The sequence below is a fragment of the Lutjanus erythropterus genome, chromosome 10, assembly GCF_056507025.1.
Source record: "Lutjanus erythropterus isolate fLutEry1 chromosome 10, fLutEry1.hap2, whole genome shotgun sequence".
NCBI lineage: Eukaryota > Metazoa > Chordata > Actinopteri > Lutjaniformes > Lutjanidae > Lutjanus > Lutjanus erythropterus.
This window is the reverse complement of record NC_139326.1, coordinates 32340506-32359105: the sequence shown is the minus strand read 5'-3', so window position 1 is coordinate 32359105 and position 18600 is coordinate 32340506. Positions and strand designations below refer to the sequence as shown.

The window sequence follows — 18600 nt, the reverse complement described above, 5'->3', positions numbered from 1 at the left end:
CTGAATAGCTTAAAACAATGTATTTAATAAGTTCATTAAAATCTTTTTCTTGCCATCATTTTACCCCTGCTGGAAAAGGAAGCTGCATATTTTCCTTTCTCGTCTTTCTCTGCCTCTCTCCCCTCCTGCTTTCGTCAGCTAAATGAGCAGTCTGATTGAATTTAGTTAGGTTTGGGAGGCCTGCTTGACAGGCATTAGTTAGGAAGCATATTTCTACATTCATTTAAAATGAGCCGCTTGGGATTTTGCATAAATTCTCATTACTTCCCCTGTATCTAAATTGCATTATTTCATCCCTTATGCTGCACCAATGCCTGGCCTCCATTTTCCTTTGCCACCTACTCATCCTCTAAATGGGCTGGCATATGGATGCCGGCGCGGCGATAATTGGAACACTTTCTTTAACTCATTCCATTCTGGGGTTGGCGAGGTCAGCCCGCACCTGGCTGAGCAGCGTTAGGTCATGTCTACATTTAACCGCGCCACGCTTTAAATAATGCCAGGCCAACTAGGTGATGCTGTGTTACCAGGCAAATCATTTCCTGTCTGTGTGCTGCCAGCCAACCAGTCTTTTTCCCAGCATACAGGGGATTTATGAGGTGATAGCTGGGAACAGCAGGAGCTCCTGCACCGGCTGCCCTCTGATCTCAGCCTCAATGCTGCTGTCGTCCGCCTGCTCTCTATATCCCAACTCAGGGGTCCCCTGCCTTGGCCTGTGAAAGTGGATAGCCCGGCTCTCTGTAGGGGGTCTTTGAAAAGGGGAAAGGTCTTGTCCGAGGACTCACCTCGCTGAGCTGCTCCTTGGAGTTGCTCCTGTGCGGTCGGTTGAGCTCCTGCACCGTCTCGTCCTCGCTGACTTTGACAGGACGCAGCGCCAAAGGCTTGATCTGCAGGGGAAACAGGAAAAGAGGACACCTTAAAATCATGCACCACATGAAACAAACCACTATGATCACAACTGAGCACTATTCCCTGAGAGGCAGTGATTTAGGGTTACTTTTCAGACATTTGAGAGGCATAAAGTATAATCCTAAAAGCTGCTCTGATGTAACTGTAAGTCACTACAGAGTGGCTTATTACTTTTATAAAATGGCAAGGAGGAAGATTAAAATTGTTATAAATTAAAAGACCATGCCAGTGTCATTTTGCCTGCTTAATACAAATGACATGGGAATGGACGTCACTCTGAAACTTTTCCAAAGTACACCAAAGACTTTTTTGTGCATCTTTCACTTTTCTCTTCTACTTTTTACTTCCACTCCTGAAAACCATCCTAGTTGGAGCCAAGTGTGTTTCATAATAGCAGTGACTATAATACTAGCTGATATTTTTGTCTGAATTACATTATCTTTATTGTGCAATGCAAGTAATACAAGTTTGTGTTAATTTGTTTTCAATTCTCTTACTCCATTCGGGGGCTGTGCCTCGTCTCTAGGCCTGGTGGGTTGTTGAGACACAGACCTTTTCTCTGATAACACTTTAGTCACCAGCACATTGCTGCTAACTGTGCTGTAGCTGCCATTAGCTAGTTAGCTAAGTTAGCAGTCCTATTAGACCCAGACAGCTTCTGAGGCCAGTTTGATGAACAACAATACAGTTCTTCCCTTGTTTTGAACGAGACTCATTATTGCTTTTTCCATTAGCATTTAACAGGCTGCAGAGGTTGCGCTAGACTTTTTCGTTGTCTGTCATTTTGACTGACAGGGTCATAAAAATCCCGTCATAATCTATTTTTACCTGTCACTTTAATTTTTAAAATGATAATAATTACATATTCAATAGCATTTACTTTTCATTCATTTTTAATTAATATTCAGTCCGAACAAGCTGAACAGAGAATCCACACCGTACCTCTTTTATCAACACCATCATCGTTATTGGGCTTTTTGAAGAAACTTCAGCTGCTGACACTCAGCTGCCGTGACACTAGGTGCGTTTGAGATGATCCGGGCCTGCGCAGAATTGATCAGCGGTGATCGCCGCATAGTGCATGCCGGTTAAATTTGTGTCCCGACTTGCACTGACGTCATGCACATGTGGGCAACGATAACCTCACGAGGTCGAGGCGGCCGCAGTTTGTAGAGCCAGATGCCGCAGCTGCTCTCCACCAACTGCAAACGCCTGGCTGTCACCTGATTGACAAGCTGACAGGCTCTGATTGGCTCTTAATTTTGACAACAAACACCACGTGTTGTATAAAATACTAATTTTCTGTGTAACTGTAATATTTAATGCTGGACATATCAGTCTTCTGTTGTGCAATGAAGTTTTAATCTGTCAGCAAGCAGATATTTTGTGTCTGATAATAATAAAGGTTATATATATGATTTATCAAAAGAACAGTTTAGTGCTTTACAAGGCAGATAAAAGAACAGATGTTACAAGCGTCAAAAGGAGGATCTCTTCTATTTTAACTTCAATCAACGATCAAGAACGCACTTTATTTCTTCAGCTATGATCATGATCTGCAGACTACAGGTAACCTACAGGTGATCTAACAGGATGTTCGTGTCTCTTCCTCTACTCTCTCCTAAATCTACTGAAAACTGTCGGACTTGGCTGCAGCTTTTTGTCTCCACCTCCTGCTGTGGCCACCTGATCTCGTCTACTCTCCAAGCGAGGCGCAGTTCATCTCGAACGAACCTAATAGCTAATTAATATGCTCACACGCCACCAAGTGGTCAGGAGTGTGAATTGCAACCTGTCAAAATGACAGATGACCTTCAGATTTTTCCGTCACCGTTTTAAAAAACCGGTCAACGACGGAAAATATTCAGTTAATGCGACCCCTGACAGGCTGATCGCTTTATGCCCCTTAATATACATTTATATGATTAAATCAATATCATAAACGTGTGATGACTGGTTGACTAATTGTATGAACTAACAACTACTAGTTGGCCAGGAACATCTTTAGTCAGGGGCAGAAGATACAGGGCTTTAAACCTGACGCAGCCACTGAGAAACCACAACTATCCCTTTTTCATCAAAAGTTCGGGTACTGCAATAATCATTCTGCAAAATAATAGTAGGACAACAATGTTTACACCAGGGGACAGAAGTTGAAGTTCCAGATGGCATCTTATTTTCTGTCACCCACCGGGATCTATAACCACCTCCACAGGTTAGGCAGCTGTGCATAACAATACTGCAAAACTATAATGGCTTCAACTGACTCTCAATGGGCCGTGGCACTTCTATTCTTAACCTGAGGGAAACGCAAAGTCTGTGTGGTGTCTCACAGCTCAGTGTCAGTTTGTGCTTTGGCTACATGCAAAGCAGAACTGGCTGTAGCAAAAACACCTGCAACCCCAAACCTCGAGCCACTGTTGCTAGTCAAACTAGCTAGCAACAGGGACGCAGGAGCAACAATGCAGTAAACCCAACTGTGACTGTGTACTACAGTAGTCATGGAGATTCAGGCCATTGCTGCAATTTTAGTCAAATTTGACTGATTTGAAGGACAGATCAATACATTTTTTCTATTACTGTATTCTAACCTACCAATCAGTACTGGCCAATTTCCTTCTTGACCATTTCATCAGCTAGGCAACAATAGCGTATTTTGTGTGATTCACTCCTGCAGCTGATGCATCTGACTTTAATGTGTAAGATACTAGTAGCCTGTATCGGTAAAAAGCTAAACGTGAATTACAAAAAAATCGATGCAGTACTAGCATATCGATAAATCTCATTAGGATGCACATATGTTTCAGATTTGGCATCGGTGAACAGCCACTGCAACTTTCCTCCGTTTTCTCCCTGCCTCTGCCTGCACCACTCTCTCTAGATGCCTGCTGCCTTGCTCACTGAAAACAAGTGCCCCCTTCCTCCTGTGTCTCCTCCTCATTTCCTCAAAACAGACGGCGCTGAAAACAGACAGTGAAAGAACTGGCACTGCACCGTGTCGCACCACCAAGCTTTTATAGCGCACAAATGTAGAATAAGTTTGTTTTTTATAAGAAAAATGAGAAACACTGCTATAAATAATTTCTGCAAAACTGACCCGGAGACGTCAGGGCACTGGGAGGGCAGGTAACACAGAGCATCACATTTTCCCCACACTAATCAAAACCACAGCATTCATATTAAACAGAGTAGCATATCATCTTAATGCAAAAATGCATTTTGAACAGTTTTAAAATTTGTTCACAGATTTTCATTTAGGCAGTACTTCATTTACACTTGAGACTCATAATAAGATGTTAACACCACTGTAAAGTCCCATTTTCTCTGTCTCTCCTGTTACTGGATTTAGTAAAACTATGAAGATTTCTTTTTGCAATTAATAGTACCTTACAAATTAATTGAATCAAAATGTAAAGATTCACATTTTGAATTATCTTGTATTGTATCATATCGTATTGTGACAGAGCTGAACCAAATCATACTGAATCGTTGGCCATGTATTATGTATTGAGATACACACACACACATATATATGTACACATATATATATATATATATGTGTATATATATATATATATATATATATATATATATATATATATATATATATACACATATATATATACACATATATATATATATATGTATATATATATATATATATATATATATATATATATATATTTTTTTTTATATATATGATGTTGCTGAACAGGTAAAATCAGTAAATGTTAGGATCCACTGTTGTATACTGGCTAAACTCCCCATCCTCTCCACTCACTCACAGCTCAGGTACACTTATTAACTAACTTTGCAAGGCCAAAAACAACTCTGCGAGGTCAGTAAAGAGGCAAAACGTCCAGCTCAAACTGTGGGAAGACAACGCTAAATAATATGCATACAGCCACCTTTACCAAAACAACATTTTAAAGAAAATAATTACTTTTACTTTACTTATTTCTGCTGTTTTCTGCTCATGAAAATGGCCAAATTACCAAAATACAAAACCCACCCCAAATCGAATACTGTCAGGAAATATCATGAACAAATGCCAGTATCTGCATTCAGCCACCCACATTACACATCATGGTAACCCTAATGCAAACATGGATGGCTTATTTTATTGCAGGCCATCAAGACCCGCAGTTGGCATGCACCCAAATTCCCAGCCAGATGGGAGGTTGGCGAGCTCAGCAAGAAAGTCTCTGTGCCGGTAGAGCACCAGCCAATCACAGTGTCCCGTGCTGCTTCCCCACATTGGAGTACAGTGGCGATGGCCGCGGGGTGTAATCCATTTGACTAGCAGTTTGCGTGTAGCAGCTCCCCTGGCGGCGTGCGCACTGGCTGGCCCCGTTCTCCTGATCTCCACTGTAATTTAAGCAGATCACTGCTACAATTAACCTTTCCCGGTAAATATCAATTATGGCCCCCGGCTGGGCTAGAATTAAAAGGGTCATCAGCTAATCTGACAGGTCCTGTACGCTGCCACCTGGCTGGGAGAGAGGGAGGGAGGCGAGGCGGTAGGGAGAGTGTTTGTCTACCCTCGTGCCCACAAGCTCACATGCCAAGTAGACACAATTCCCTTTTAATTACCCTGCCGCCGCCAGGGCAAGCATGCTGATTGGCCAAGGGGCATTAGCAGTGCGCTGAGGTCAACAGTGACAGGACGGGGGTGGGGTGGTGGGGTGAGCGTGGCGCAAAAGAGGGGGAAGCTGGCGTCAAGCAAAAGCAATCAGGGTGTAGAGATGGAGGAAAGAGAAACCTGCAGGTGGGCCTAATCAGGTTTGACTTCCACCTCCACCCGCCTCTCCCTCTGCCTCTCCTGCTCTCTCTCGACTAGCTGTCAGCCTAATCACTCCTTGAATCTCAAAATAGATGGTGGCCTTTTTGATTTCCTTCTCTCAAGGAGAACACAAAGAGAGCAATCCTCCTTGACAGCCAAGCTGGCAGACATGGAGGCATAGACAGAGCGTCAAGGTACAGTCGGCGTCACGCCGCCGTCAAGTGCAGCCGTTGATTACTTTGTTTACCCAGCATCAGTGTTGCTGACAGATTCCTGAAGGCGCCCAAAGTGTTTCAGTCTCCTCAGGGGCCAGCGGCTACATTACCCAGTCAGAAATCAACTTGGCTATTGATCAGAGCGCAGCGTCTAATTAGCCGCCTAGGTTAATGATGCAGTGTGCAAGGACCGCTCCCCGAGCCGCTGTTCTACGGGACAGGAGAGCAATTGATCTAGGCAGGAATTCACCAACTCTGACAAAAGATTGGCAACCCTGACTGCCTGTGATTAAGGCAGGGACTAATTTCCTGTCTGGGGAGGTGTTTAATTGGCCCTAAGCTCCCAACTGTACAGCTTTCATGTGTTGTTTTTTTTCCTTTTTTGTGTACTCATTAATGTTAAAGGACAAGAGCTTGAGGGTGGGGCTAATGGCCTCTACTGAGATGTGATTGGTCGCAAGTGGTGACACAGTTCAAGGTCATAATGTCTTTCCACTACACTTGAGGTAATGCCTCTGTACTGGCTTCAGTGCAGCCTTGAGGCAGTTTTAAGGACTTACATTTTTTTTTCTAGTTTTATACATGTCAGAAAAAAGTTGCTGAAAACATGAAAAAACTGAGAAGTGTGTAGTACTTAATTGTGGAGTTAGACTCTTAAACTTACTGTTAAACTGAAATATGGCTCAGTGATGCAATAGAGCCAGGGTCCCCATATATACTCATGAACGACACCGTCAACGCTGGGTCACAAACATACCTTCAGTCCAAATCAGCCCGTTACTGCTCACTTCAGTTCTAACAATCCAACACTTAGATAGAAAAAATACCATCCTGTTGCAGACTGAGAGGATCAAGCAGAATCTCCGCTGTCTCACTGTCCTCTGGTTTTGATGGCTCAGACATGTCTGTACAAGTCAGTTTCAGAGCAGAGACTGTGGATTTTAAGACCTAATTTTATGTACTTAGCATCTTTTTTAATAATTCAAATTGGCCCGAGAACACATACTTATTATTGCTTTGCATAGACGTATGCAGTATTGGGACAAGGTTAATCAGGTTGATGTAAGTGAATGTGTGTGTGGGACAATCTGACTTAAGACGATAGATAGAAGAGACGTAGAAAAAACATGGCTAAGTAAGGGCCTGTGTTTTACATGAATAATGTACTGGAAATTAGCTCCATTAGTCTCGGTATTGAACATGTCTGCAGTCCCTCTCTGGAGGCTGCCGCTCTGTGCTCTTTAATTATCTTCAAAGGGCCCTCCAGCATCTTAATTTCCCCCCAAGTTGAGTAGTGCCGACTTGGGTCTGCTCATTTATACTACTCTAACCCTGGGTGAAGTCACAGAGCCCCCCTGCTTAGAAAGGGCTAGTCAAGGCATCGATGGAGACAGTACTGGTTCACATCAGTTCATGCTAGGCTTGGCTAACTTCCTCTTCCTTTTCACTCTTCCTCACTCTCCTTGCAGTGTCAATCAATCTGTAGCCCGTCAGCAGGGAGCAGGCTGGAGGCTGGCGGGTGATGCTTTGTTGTCCTGCTCCTTTGATCCTCCCTCCTTCACCTTGCAGGGGGTTTTAGGGGAGCATCGGATGGCTGCGCGGTCTCCAACCTTTTTCCTCCTTGAATAAGAGAAGCTGTTAGTCCTGACCTCGCTTTTTCCTCTCCTTGCTCCAGCTCCTCTCACTCTGCCTCGTCTCTCCCTAGCCTGCCGTCACCTGTCAACAGCGCTCAGGGAGGCTGTGCCTCAGCCTTGTCCCAGTGTCAATCCTGATTACCCTAGGATCTTGGACCTTACCCCCTCTGCCCGCCCCTTCCTTTCTAGCTGCCTTGATGCTGCTCCGCACTACCACGCTCCAATCTGCTCTCCGGGCTCCCCGTGCACAGAGCGGGAAGGAGACAAGGAGGGGCAATACGGAGAAGGGAGGGCTGAAGAGGACGGATACAGATCCTTCCTCTAATTTGCTCTGAAAAGTGTCCTGCGCAAAGGACCCTCACCCCCATTAACCCAGCGACAGGCTGCTACCGCTGCTCAGGGAGGCATCAGCAGTATGTGTGTCTATGTGTGTGTATGTGAGGGGGGCCCGGTGGTGCGGCGGGCGAAGGCATCTCGGCGCTCAGTGCCGGGCTCCGGCACCGGCTCAATCTATCGGCTCATTATCCCCCCCGCCCAGGCTGGGGTGCAGACAAGTGCACTTTAGGGCCACAGGCCAAATTGATTCATCTGCCTTCATTTTCTTCAGGCTCAGAAGTGGCAGCTGCTCGGAGGCAGGGGGAAGGAGCTCCGAGATGGTGAGAGACAGAGACGAGAGAGAGAGAGAGAGAGAGAGAGAGAGAGGGAAGGAGAGAAAGAGAGAGTCGGGGATGGAGTGAGATGAAGGAGGGAGGCATCAAGAGAAGGAGGTGTTCCTGGCTTTGTTCCTCATCCATGTCTCATTTCACTTTTCCTCCTCCTCCACGTCCTCCTCCTCCTCCTCCTCCTCCCTCTCTCACTTTACAGCACAACCAACACCTCCCTCCCTTGAAATCGCTATCAAGACGTGCACTCACTCCCCCACCAAGTCCCAAGTTGGAAATTAGCCCAAGGACAAGCTAGTGGATTTACTACAGGGAGAGCAAATGGATTTTTGCTTTTATTTTGACGAGTCCCAGTGTATCCATTACGCCTTTTAATCATACATTATTCATAGAGCTCGCCTTATAATAAATAACCACATAAAAGAGGTACACATATTATACAAGGCCTAAAATGCCCCCATAACTCTCCTTCCTAGTGCACTCAGAACTGCACCACATTTGTAAGCTGGTTCACAAATAAGAGCCTGTGAAATCACAGTAAGATGATGTTTCTATTCCAAGCAATGACACCAGGACACGACAGGAGCCGGCAGATTAAAAGCAACACTTGAGTACAAATGAGGTATGGAGCAAACAAATTGGAGGGCGTGACCTATTAGCCATTCGGCATGTGTCCCGTGCACAAAATTGCAGTGTACAATTCTTCACTGTGTAAAGCTAACCAGGGTGGCCACCGCGACCGCCCTGCGCTGTAACAAAGCAGTCAACCTGAAAGCGAAGCCGCTTTATTCGGCCTGATTCCCAGCCAACAGGGACCTCAGGAGAGCCTGAGTGTCCCGCAGGGCCCCGTCTGGAACAGATGAACTGGGGAGAAGAGCACTCCCTGCGGGGCCCCGGGTCTCTCCAATCACTCTCACCATATGCCTCCTGGGGGAGTGAGGGAACAAGGCGAAAGAGGAGGGAGGGAGGGAGGGGGGGCAGGGGAGGTGCACCTGCTCCAAAATACGAACCCATCCCTCAGCACCTGTCCCGGGGGTTCACTGACAACCACAACCAACAGACACACACACAGACACACACACACCTCACCTGTCAGCAAGGACCAAAGGAACAGTATCTGCCCTGCACTGATAAGCACAGGGCCTTACAGCAGAAACACCCCGGCCCCTGCCTCTCCCTCCCAACTCCCACTCCAAGGCGAGCATTTCTCAGAGCTACCAACAACAATTAGGCCGATGATGTCAAAATGCTAATGATGTTATTGGAAGGAAAGCAAGGGAGCAATGCCGTGGATCTGCGTTTTGCTCTTCATTGCTGGAGCCAACATTATGCAGATCGCACTCCTCTCTTGTTGCTCCACGAGAAACGCACAGCTTTGATTTCTGTGTACACTATTAGCGTTGAAAGCAGCGAGCGCATTTTGCAAAAGATTTATGCATGCTAACAAGAGAAATTCAAATGGTGTTCACTCTGGAGGTTGTACTAATTTTTTTCAACTCGACATGATTATTTGCAAGTCAAAGTTCTCTTTGGCTTTCAAAAAAGAGGGTGCATTCAAAGTCACAGTAAAACAACTTCAGGTTGTGGTGCACGGCTCTGGAAATGCCATATTTGCACTTAGTGGTCAGCAAAACCTGTTGGAGAGTAAGAGAGAGGATGATGTATTCATTCATTTTCAAGTGTGTGCCTCTGAACCTCTCAATACTGCCATTATCTCAACAGACCTTTCAATCACCAAGAGTATTTTCAAGGTAATGGGGAGGCATGGAAAGAAAAGACAAAACATACTGCATGTATAAATTCTAAACCTCAAAGTAGCTGCTGCAGAAATTCAGTGTTAACCTAAAAGAAAAAAATAGGAAAATGTGATTAAATAATTTGAAAGTATTACATACATATTAATTTCAGTTCACTCGATTATGCATGATAACATTTTGCATAGACCAAAAACCGCATTCTTTCATAATTAATGTTGTTTACACACAACTTCATGACCTCATTGGCATTCCATCTCCATGTCTCTCAAACAAAGAAGCGCCACTGATGAACACTAATGATAAATACTGTTGCAGAATGAAAATAATTTAATGCTGTCTAATACCAGTTAAAAGGGAGCATTCATCACATTATATGTAGCTGTCCAGTTAGTGTTGGTGGTAAATGTTACAGGTTCACAGAGATGTCATTATCTGTATCTGTCCATGTCACATTAAATTGAGCAAATATTGTAGAAAGTGAAAAAATTCATTCAGTCGCTCATTCAAATTATTCAATTCATATTATCATAGAAATTAAGGCTGCACAATGTGCGTTTATTTTGACTGAAAATGCGATACAGTTAGTAGGAACGATCACTTTTGCATTACAGTTTTCATGTTCACTAAAACACAAACAATTAAAAACATCTTGTGAACAACATTTGCAGGCCAGGGGATCTGTGCAGCACTGGAGTACTTCATTATAATGCTGCTGTTCTGCAATTTGGATATTGCACTTGGCCACACTGTGCAGCCCTGGTAAAAATGTACTTTGATAAAGAGAAAAAAGTATCGCACTTAACACTACTGCATTACATTTTGGAAATTATTTTTTCCCGAATAACAATGAGCAACATCAGGCAGAAGAAACATCTCTTCCTATCACATCATTTGTGCTTTCCTGAATAACATGTCCAGATTTGGGTGCACCATTAGTAAATGTTGTGCTATATTGACCAAAAAAGCCGAGTTCTCCCTCTCATGAAGCACTGCTGACAGTGCCTACATGCACCATGATGCACTGCGTGCCAGCTTCTAATACCCATGTTACCTAGCTTATATCTATTACTTTGTTGGCCAAAACATAGCGTTATTTGACAGAAACACTCATCTAACACGCTTCCTCGCTACCCAGAGGAGGAGACTAGAAATCGAAGCTGAAATAGCCTGTAGTTCTTCCTTAACATCAATGACATCACTCTGGCATCACTGGACACAGGAAGAACAACAAATTTTGCAGCAGGAGAACTTGTCTATCTCTGTCAATATAGCAGCACTGAGGAATGCATTGTTTCATTTCATTCATATAAATTTATCATCAACACTGACTGGACATCCACATGAAAAGTGGTGAATTTTCCCTTTAAGGTCCAAATGGGTGACTGCTATGTGGTGCTCCCTATCATCACTACTCACTAATAGTCATAACTTTAGCTTATATTTAATCAGGTTAGAGGTAATTACAAATATGGGTCACTGTAAAATACTTTCACCAAATAAATTACCATTGAGTCTTTTAAAAAAGAACAAAGCACAGGAAGACTAAAGCATTAAAACTGAACTTAACCTTTTTTTTCATGACTGTAGCAATATCTTAACCAAATTATTGATTTTATTTTTCAGATGTCTAAAAGTGTGAGATAAAACTTGCCTCCTACATGCAGGGTTATGCACTGCTCAGCACCGTGACCATAATAACTGTAGGTATGCTACATCAATCACAGATTCTGCAACAGTTTCACGTGGGAAGGATTTATCAGTTATGACTCTCAACTCCATAACCCTTAAATGGACAGCGATAACACTGGCGTAAACACTCTTATCAGATGATAAGAGTCTGTTGCTGAGACAGATCAGTGGTCCAGACAGATTTTAAAATGACAGAATGTCTGACTACACACAGATTTTCACAAGTTGAACTCATAAGTTGGCTGAATGTCAGGGAAAATACTGCTCTCTGTAAATAATAAGCAAATCCACATCATGTAACACAAAAATATACACATTATTAGGGTCAATACATACAAAATATGATCTGTATTTAATCAGCACTTTACAATGCAGTTCTATAAATAATACACGGATCAGACCAATCCCAATTTGAGCCACTTCACACATCATGTTTGTATAAAACATGATGTGTGATGTGTCTTTTCTTTGATATTGTACATACTTTACACTGACCACTGTGCACCACTGATCAATGTATTAAAGACTCCAGTTCTGCTCAACTGCTGTAGCACCATTAATTATTTTTTAACACTTGAAAATGATCTTATTAGCAGTCAAAAAAATTACATTTTTGGAAGTGCAACATTCACACTCTCTCCTGCAACTGCACTTGATAACTTTGTCACCCTCACACGTACGTTAAGAAATGTTTAATTTCCTCTAATGTAATCTGAAATAATTATCAGCTGAAGCTGGCATACGCGCTGCAAAAAGGCCCCTTTTAACAAGTCCACCAGACACACACACCTTAAAACCAGCAATCATTCACCATGACATAATTAAAACACTGAAGATGAGATTGTGGGGTAAAGGAAATGAGCAAGTGATTAAAAAAATGCAAGATGAAGAATAGTCTGAAACTTCCAGGCGCCCTAACTTTAGACTGTGTTCGTCAATCAGGTAAGTAAATGGCTCTTTAATGGACTGTCTGGGGAAAATCGTGCCGTGTTTCCTAATCAATACACTTTTGCTTTAGCACTGACCCAATGTGCAACTGACCAACTGAGACACAAGGCTCTGAAGAAAGCAAACACCTGCTTCTTAAATAACGCTATTTTGCTTCTACAACAGAGATCCTGATAAAGCTTAAAACAATGTAGAGGACAAGAAAATGGACATTTGTGTCTACCTCTGAAAGGATGGACACCATCATTTCTTTAGGTAGGGGATCCTACAATGTTTGCCTATGGAAAGCCTTTGCAGCAAGCTCACATTATACTCTAATTTCACTTGAGGTTTCAATTACTATAGTGGTAATAGCAGTTAGCACCAGCTTTACAAAGGAGATCCAGTCCATGACCAATTTCCTTTTGCTTTATTGTTTATTTTTATCCCCATTAGCTGTTATCTTGGCAACAAGTACTCTTCCTGGGGTCCATATGGCCAATAAATGACTATGCCAGTTTATGAAGGCTTTAAAATGTGCCGTTGTCGTAACGGCAAACGGGAAATGATGCATTTTACACCTCTACCAGCAGATGCAGTGTCTATTGAAAACAAATGGCAGATATGTGTTATTTGAGCAAGAAACTGGAAACTGACATTTTTAGGCCAGTACAGAAATCTATATTTAGCAGCTAAAATACCAGACAACCAATCAGATAATCATACTGGGGTTTACTTACATGTGTTTGTTTTAACATGAATCAATATTTATAAGGATCCATTTAATTTGATGGTTAATTGTGATCAAGGTATTATTATCATTTAATGTGCAGGACAATTTACAATTGCAAACATAAACATGTCAATGCCTTTTGGTGAAAAAATGTTATAATGGCAAAACTGTTTCTAAATCATCTTTGTCATGTCTTCAGTGACATTCCTTTTACTTAAGAGCCAACATAAATTAGTCGCATGGCTCAAATATAAAGCAACAGAAGTTAGTCAGCACCAGAAATACGAGATGTTATGTAATCACCCACCATCAGCCAGGGCTGCAGCCCTGGCAGGCGGGCACCAACACCTGGATGTGTAGACTGTGACAAAGATGACATCTAAACCAGCACGGTTTGACAGCATTTTTATCTACAAAATGAAAATAAGATTGTATGTAAGCTGTGCCAGAATACACTGGCATAGGACTACTCAACTGAAACAATGCACAATCACATTTAGCACAGGCACTTTAGCTACACATGGCAATCCAATATGACATTATTGTTCTTGCTTTTAGACTAGACACCTTGTCCAAAGTTAGATTTCCAGTTAACTGATGGGGAAATTAGTCATTGGGAACATCCCTGTTGTCTAATAATATTGGCCACACCAATATGTCTGTCAGGTGCTAGTTAGCATTAGCAACAAGAGCCAATATAGCTCATGTGAAAACAGAGCCAAATCCAACTGCAAAAACCTGATCAACACAAAAACCTTGTTAAGAGATCAATGGGCACACAAGGTCTTGAGTTAAAGGAGAAGTGTGTGATTTCCAGTGGCATCTAGCGTTCAAACCTTAGATTGCAACTAAGAGGATTTATCCCGACACCGCCCCTCTCTCACCAAGAGTATGGTGGCTGTCAGCGGACAAAATGGCGAGCGAAAGCTATCTCACAACAAACTACAATTATGTGTGTAGGATGAATTACCTGTCCAGCAGAAAACAGGCAACCTCGGCATCACTGTGAAAACGTTTGTCCTCCATCAGCGATTTCCATCGTGTGAACGCTATGCCAATGTTGATTCGTGTTTTTGCTGTTTCCTGTCATGCTTGCGTTTACTTTCTTCGCGTCTCCGCTTCTTGGATGACAGGGATTCACTGTCCGCTGCTTTTTGTTCTGGTACAGTGTATGTATGATCCTCCATTTGTCAAAACTGTGCCAGTCAAGGTTCACAACGCTAAATGGTCTGCCAGCAATCACCCGCTTCTATCCTCCCCGTCTACTTCTGTGTTTACGCTGCGGCGTCTACGTAAGGTCGCCATGGGCTTCTCAAGACTCACTGTTAGTGCAGTTTGTCCACTCTGTGCTGCCGTATACGGCGGAGGATGATGATCTCCGTAAGTCGACCCGACAGTATGTAACTATAAATGGCTATTTCTAAAGTAACAGGAACATATAGATTATGAGTTAACGTTGATTGATAATAATAAATAACATACTTATATATAATATATCTCCTTTATGTACATAAATTCCTGTAATTATTACACACTGGTCCTTTAACTCTAAGCTCACTATGACACCATAACATGAAAAGCAAACACTTCCAAAGTCTAACTCTTGATTCCACTGGACACGACATGTCTGTGCCATGGTTTTGATCTGTCCCCCACATGGCTGCATGTCCCATCAACAGAATGTCAGAGGTGGAATTTTTTGCCAGTGTTTAGCGACTTGCTTAGATTTTGTTCATTTGGTCCTCTTTTGTTGACTTTTGTGCTACTACCATGGATAAGTAGGTCACATAGTTAAATAGTCCTTTTTTTGTCTGTTTTATGATTACAAGTCTGCACAGGGTGTTCTATTTTGAAAACTGACCAGATTCTCAATGCCGTTTCTGTCTGACTTCCTGCCTGCTTGATCTGCTCTGTGCAGAATGACGTGGCATCCATCAAAAATATATGCGTTTTTGAAGTGTTATTGACTGTCATTTTAATCGTTTTAACTTTTTTTTTTAAATTTCACTCTGTCACATAACTACTTAATGCTGTATAACTTTTATATTATATTTAAGTTATCACTGTCTACCATTTTATTTAATGTCTGAGTGCTGCTGCTGTGCTGCTGGTGGAATCACAAGCACTGCGTGGAATGGCAGCTTTCAGCTCCAGTAGACGTGGTGCAGCTGTAATGTGATGCAGCCATGCCTGGTGGAATCAAGCTGAAATGATGCAATGTGGTTTTCCATGTTGGCAAGAAAAGAATTCTAGGTTATACACTGAATTAATGTTAAAGTTTTTACTTTTCCTGCACAAGATGGCAATATTAGAAAATATTCCATATAGGTACAATCTTGCATGTATGGACAGCTTTGATCCTAAAATATTCATATACACTCATTGATTAAACTTAGTACTGTTGTTCAGTAGGCTAGAGCTAATCTGTAAAACTTAGTGAGGAGCAGGGGCATGTCATCAGAGGAGAAGGAGAGTTTAGAAGAAAGAGACAGAAAGAGCAAGTTTTTTACAGAGATGAAGTCTAGGCAAGGAGTCAGGAGGTAGTTTGCAGTCAGAGAGTGAGAAAGAGAGACCGGGAGAGACAGCCAGAGTGCTCTGGGCTTTTTAATAGGAGGCAGATGCAACACATGTAATGAATCAGCTTCGGCTCGACGCGGCTTCCCTCTGATGTCTGAGCACCCGTCCTGCCCTTGAAAAACTTCTGGGACGTTATCTCATGCCTGCACAGCACACACTGCCAGTGAATTTCGGAGGAAGTGTTATGTGTTGGATGAAGGAGAGGGAGAGGTAGGGGAGTTAAAGTGCGTGTATGTGTACTGGAATACTCATATTCATTTATCTCTGTGTATATGTGCCTGAATATAGCAATGTATCTGCTAAAATGTTTGAATATATATTGTGTGTGTGCATTAGCATATGTGTAAATACTTACATAGAGGCCTACATGTGTATGTACTACTGTGTGTATTTATGTGTTTATATCTGCCCATGTACACTGTATCTCCCCACATTTTTGGATCACACTATCTGACTCCTACTGTCCTGACACTTCTGAAGTGTTTATACAGTACAATTAATGGATCAATGCAATTCTTGGGTGAAGATGCACATTTTCCCATTTATGCATGCCAACAAGGAAAACTACAGCAATATGGTGGACCTGTAAGGCTGTAATGCTCAGTACAGAGCACCAAACAACACTGGCAAATAGATCACCACTGGGGCATGCTATCTGCATGCACACTGTGAGCTTTCATCCATATGCAGACGACACTCAGTTGTGACCTCTCTTTTAATCCGAATAATTATAAAATCTTTTTTATATTATTCATTTTACTATTTGTCATATAACTACTTGAATTCTGTTGAGCAAACCTGAAGAAGCCACGGGCGAAACGCACCGTTCGCTTCAAATGAAATCACAGCAACTCAGTTCAGTGTGCGGTGGTTTATATGCTGATGTTTTTACCTGAAGTGTTCCTGCGACTGACCAGGACCTGATCCCTGATACTAGCTGTGCTGAGGGAATTCTGTTTATTTGTCATATCAATACTTTTGCGTAATAGTGTATAACTTGTAGAATATTTTAATTATTTTTTTTCATCACTATGATTTTTGTTTCTGTCTTGTAAAGCACTTTGTAACTTTGTTTTGAAAAGTACTATATAAATGCAGACCTTAACAAAGATGGCGGTGTTGAAAAATCTGATCTCTGCTGTCTTCTTGCAATGTACAAACTCCCAAAGCCTCATTTACATCAAACACCACCAAGTTTAAATTAACAGTGCAATTATCTCCTCTCTCCTATGTGGTTTGAAGCTACAATGTTTGTTCAACCACCCGACCTACAATGAGGCTGACCTGCATCCTGCATCTCAGACAATAGACCTTTTGCACACCTGTCATTTTGCTGTGTTTCAGCAGAAAAAGCAAAAGTAATTGATAATGTTAACAATGACTGCATTCTATTTAGGTGTTTCAGTTCTTGGGCCCTATTGAGCATGCTGGCTTACTGGGACACTTAATGCAGCAGAGCTATCATTAATGTTACTAGTTGCACCTGTGCTTCCTGCTATTAAAGGTAGCAACAACAAACAACATAATTTAGAAGCATAGGTTTGGGCAAAATGATTCCACCTGGAATAAAAACCAAAATATATGAAATAGCATTGAGTATCCTGACTGCATACCAGTTAATACTCATTATAACCACTTGCTATATTCACATAGTCTTGCAGGATGTTAAACTCTTTAGAAAGCTTGCAAGAGAAAGAGATAATTTAGTTTCTCTCATTTTCACAATTATGTAGCATTTTTATGATCTATGTTACTTTTTATGCGTACATATGCCACAATTAATAAAAACGCAGGGGAAAAAACTGTCACATGTAAAAATAACCACAACCATCTATCATCATTTGTCATTTTCTTTTTGCACCGTCTTGTATATAATTTCTTATATGTGAAAATTTCCCATAATAGATTTATCTCTCCTAAACAAAACTTCAACAATTACTAAACACTATTCAAGAGTTCTCAACATTTCGTAACTTATGGCTGACTTCTGATTGTTAAAAGCATTCTGAGGACCACCTCCCAAAATGAATGAGGGAGAAAAATGACATGGCAAAAACAAACAAACAAACAAACAAACAAACAAACAAAAAGAACTGGGCTGTTACAGGACTTCTACACATTCAACACTGTGCTTTCAGCTCAGCATCACTGGTTGTCATTAGGAATATGACTTGTCATTGAAAGCATGCTTCTGTATGTCATTTTTGAAGACATTTAAACTAAAAACAACTTGCTTTGTGAATTACTTAAAAATATTTTTTAACCACCCATAAGGAAATTCCACTGGATCTGTTGCCCACTGGCTGAAAACGGCTGTTCTAGACAAAGGTTGCAGCAAAGTGTTATCTGAGGTGAAACTGCAAATTTAGTTGCATTCCTGCCAAAAAAGAAGAAAATTCAGATACATTCCTCGGTTGAGCAGTGCTATGTAAAAAAGTGAATGCGACTACCAAACACAAAAGGAAGATCAGGTGGTTTCCATATGCAAGCACAATGTAACAATCACCCCAATCATAGTAATGAGCACATAAAAAAGTCTTGGCACCGTCCTCCTCCTGACAATCCCTTCCAGCCAAGTCCTTTTTTCCAAGCAAGGGATCATTTCTCTTTTGACTTGCAGCAAATTGGTAGATTGGTAGCGCATCACACTGCCGTCACACTGGCTTTTATCTATCTCCATATGCAGGCCTGCATAAGGAATGCTTTAAATCCCT

At 42.0% G+C, this 18600-nt stretch overlaps 1 protein-coding gene across 10 annotated transcripts in view; it reads right to left on the bottom strand.

Moving 5' to 3' along the window:
- Window positions 1-18600, bottom strand: part of fbrsl1 (fibrosin-like 1) — a 388555-nt gene that overhangs the window by 213647 nt on the left and 156308 nt on the right. For all 10 annotated transcript variants that reach the window (XM_084729063.1, XM_084729058.1, XM_084729066.1 and 7 more), the window contains exon 3: window positions 786-887. In XM_084729063.1, the coding sequence (XP_084585189.1) occupies window positions 786-887 (102 nt within the window). The remainder of the gene's footprint in view (window positions 1-785; window positions 888-18600) is intronic.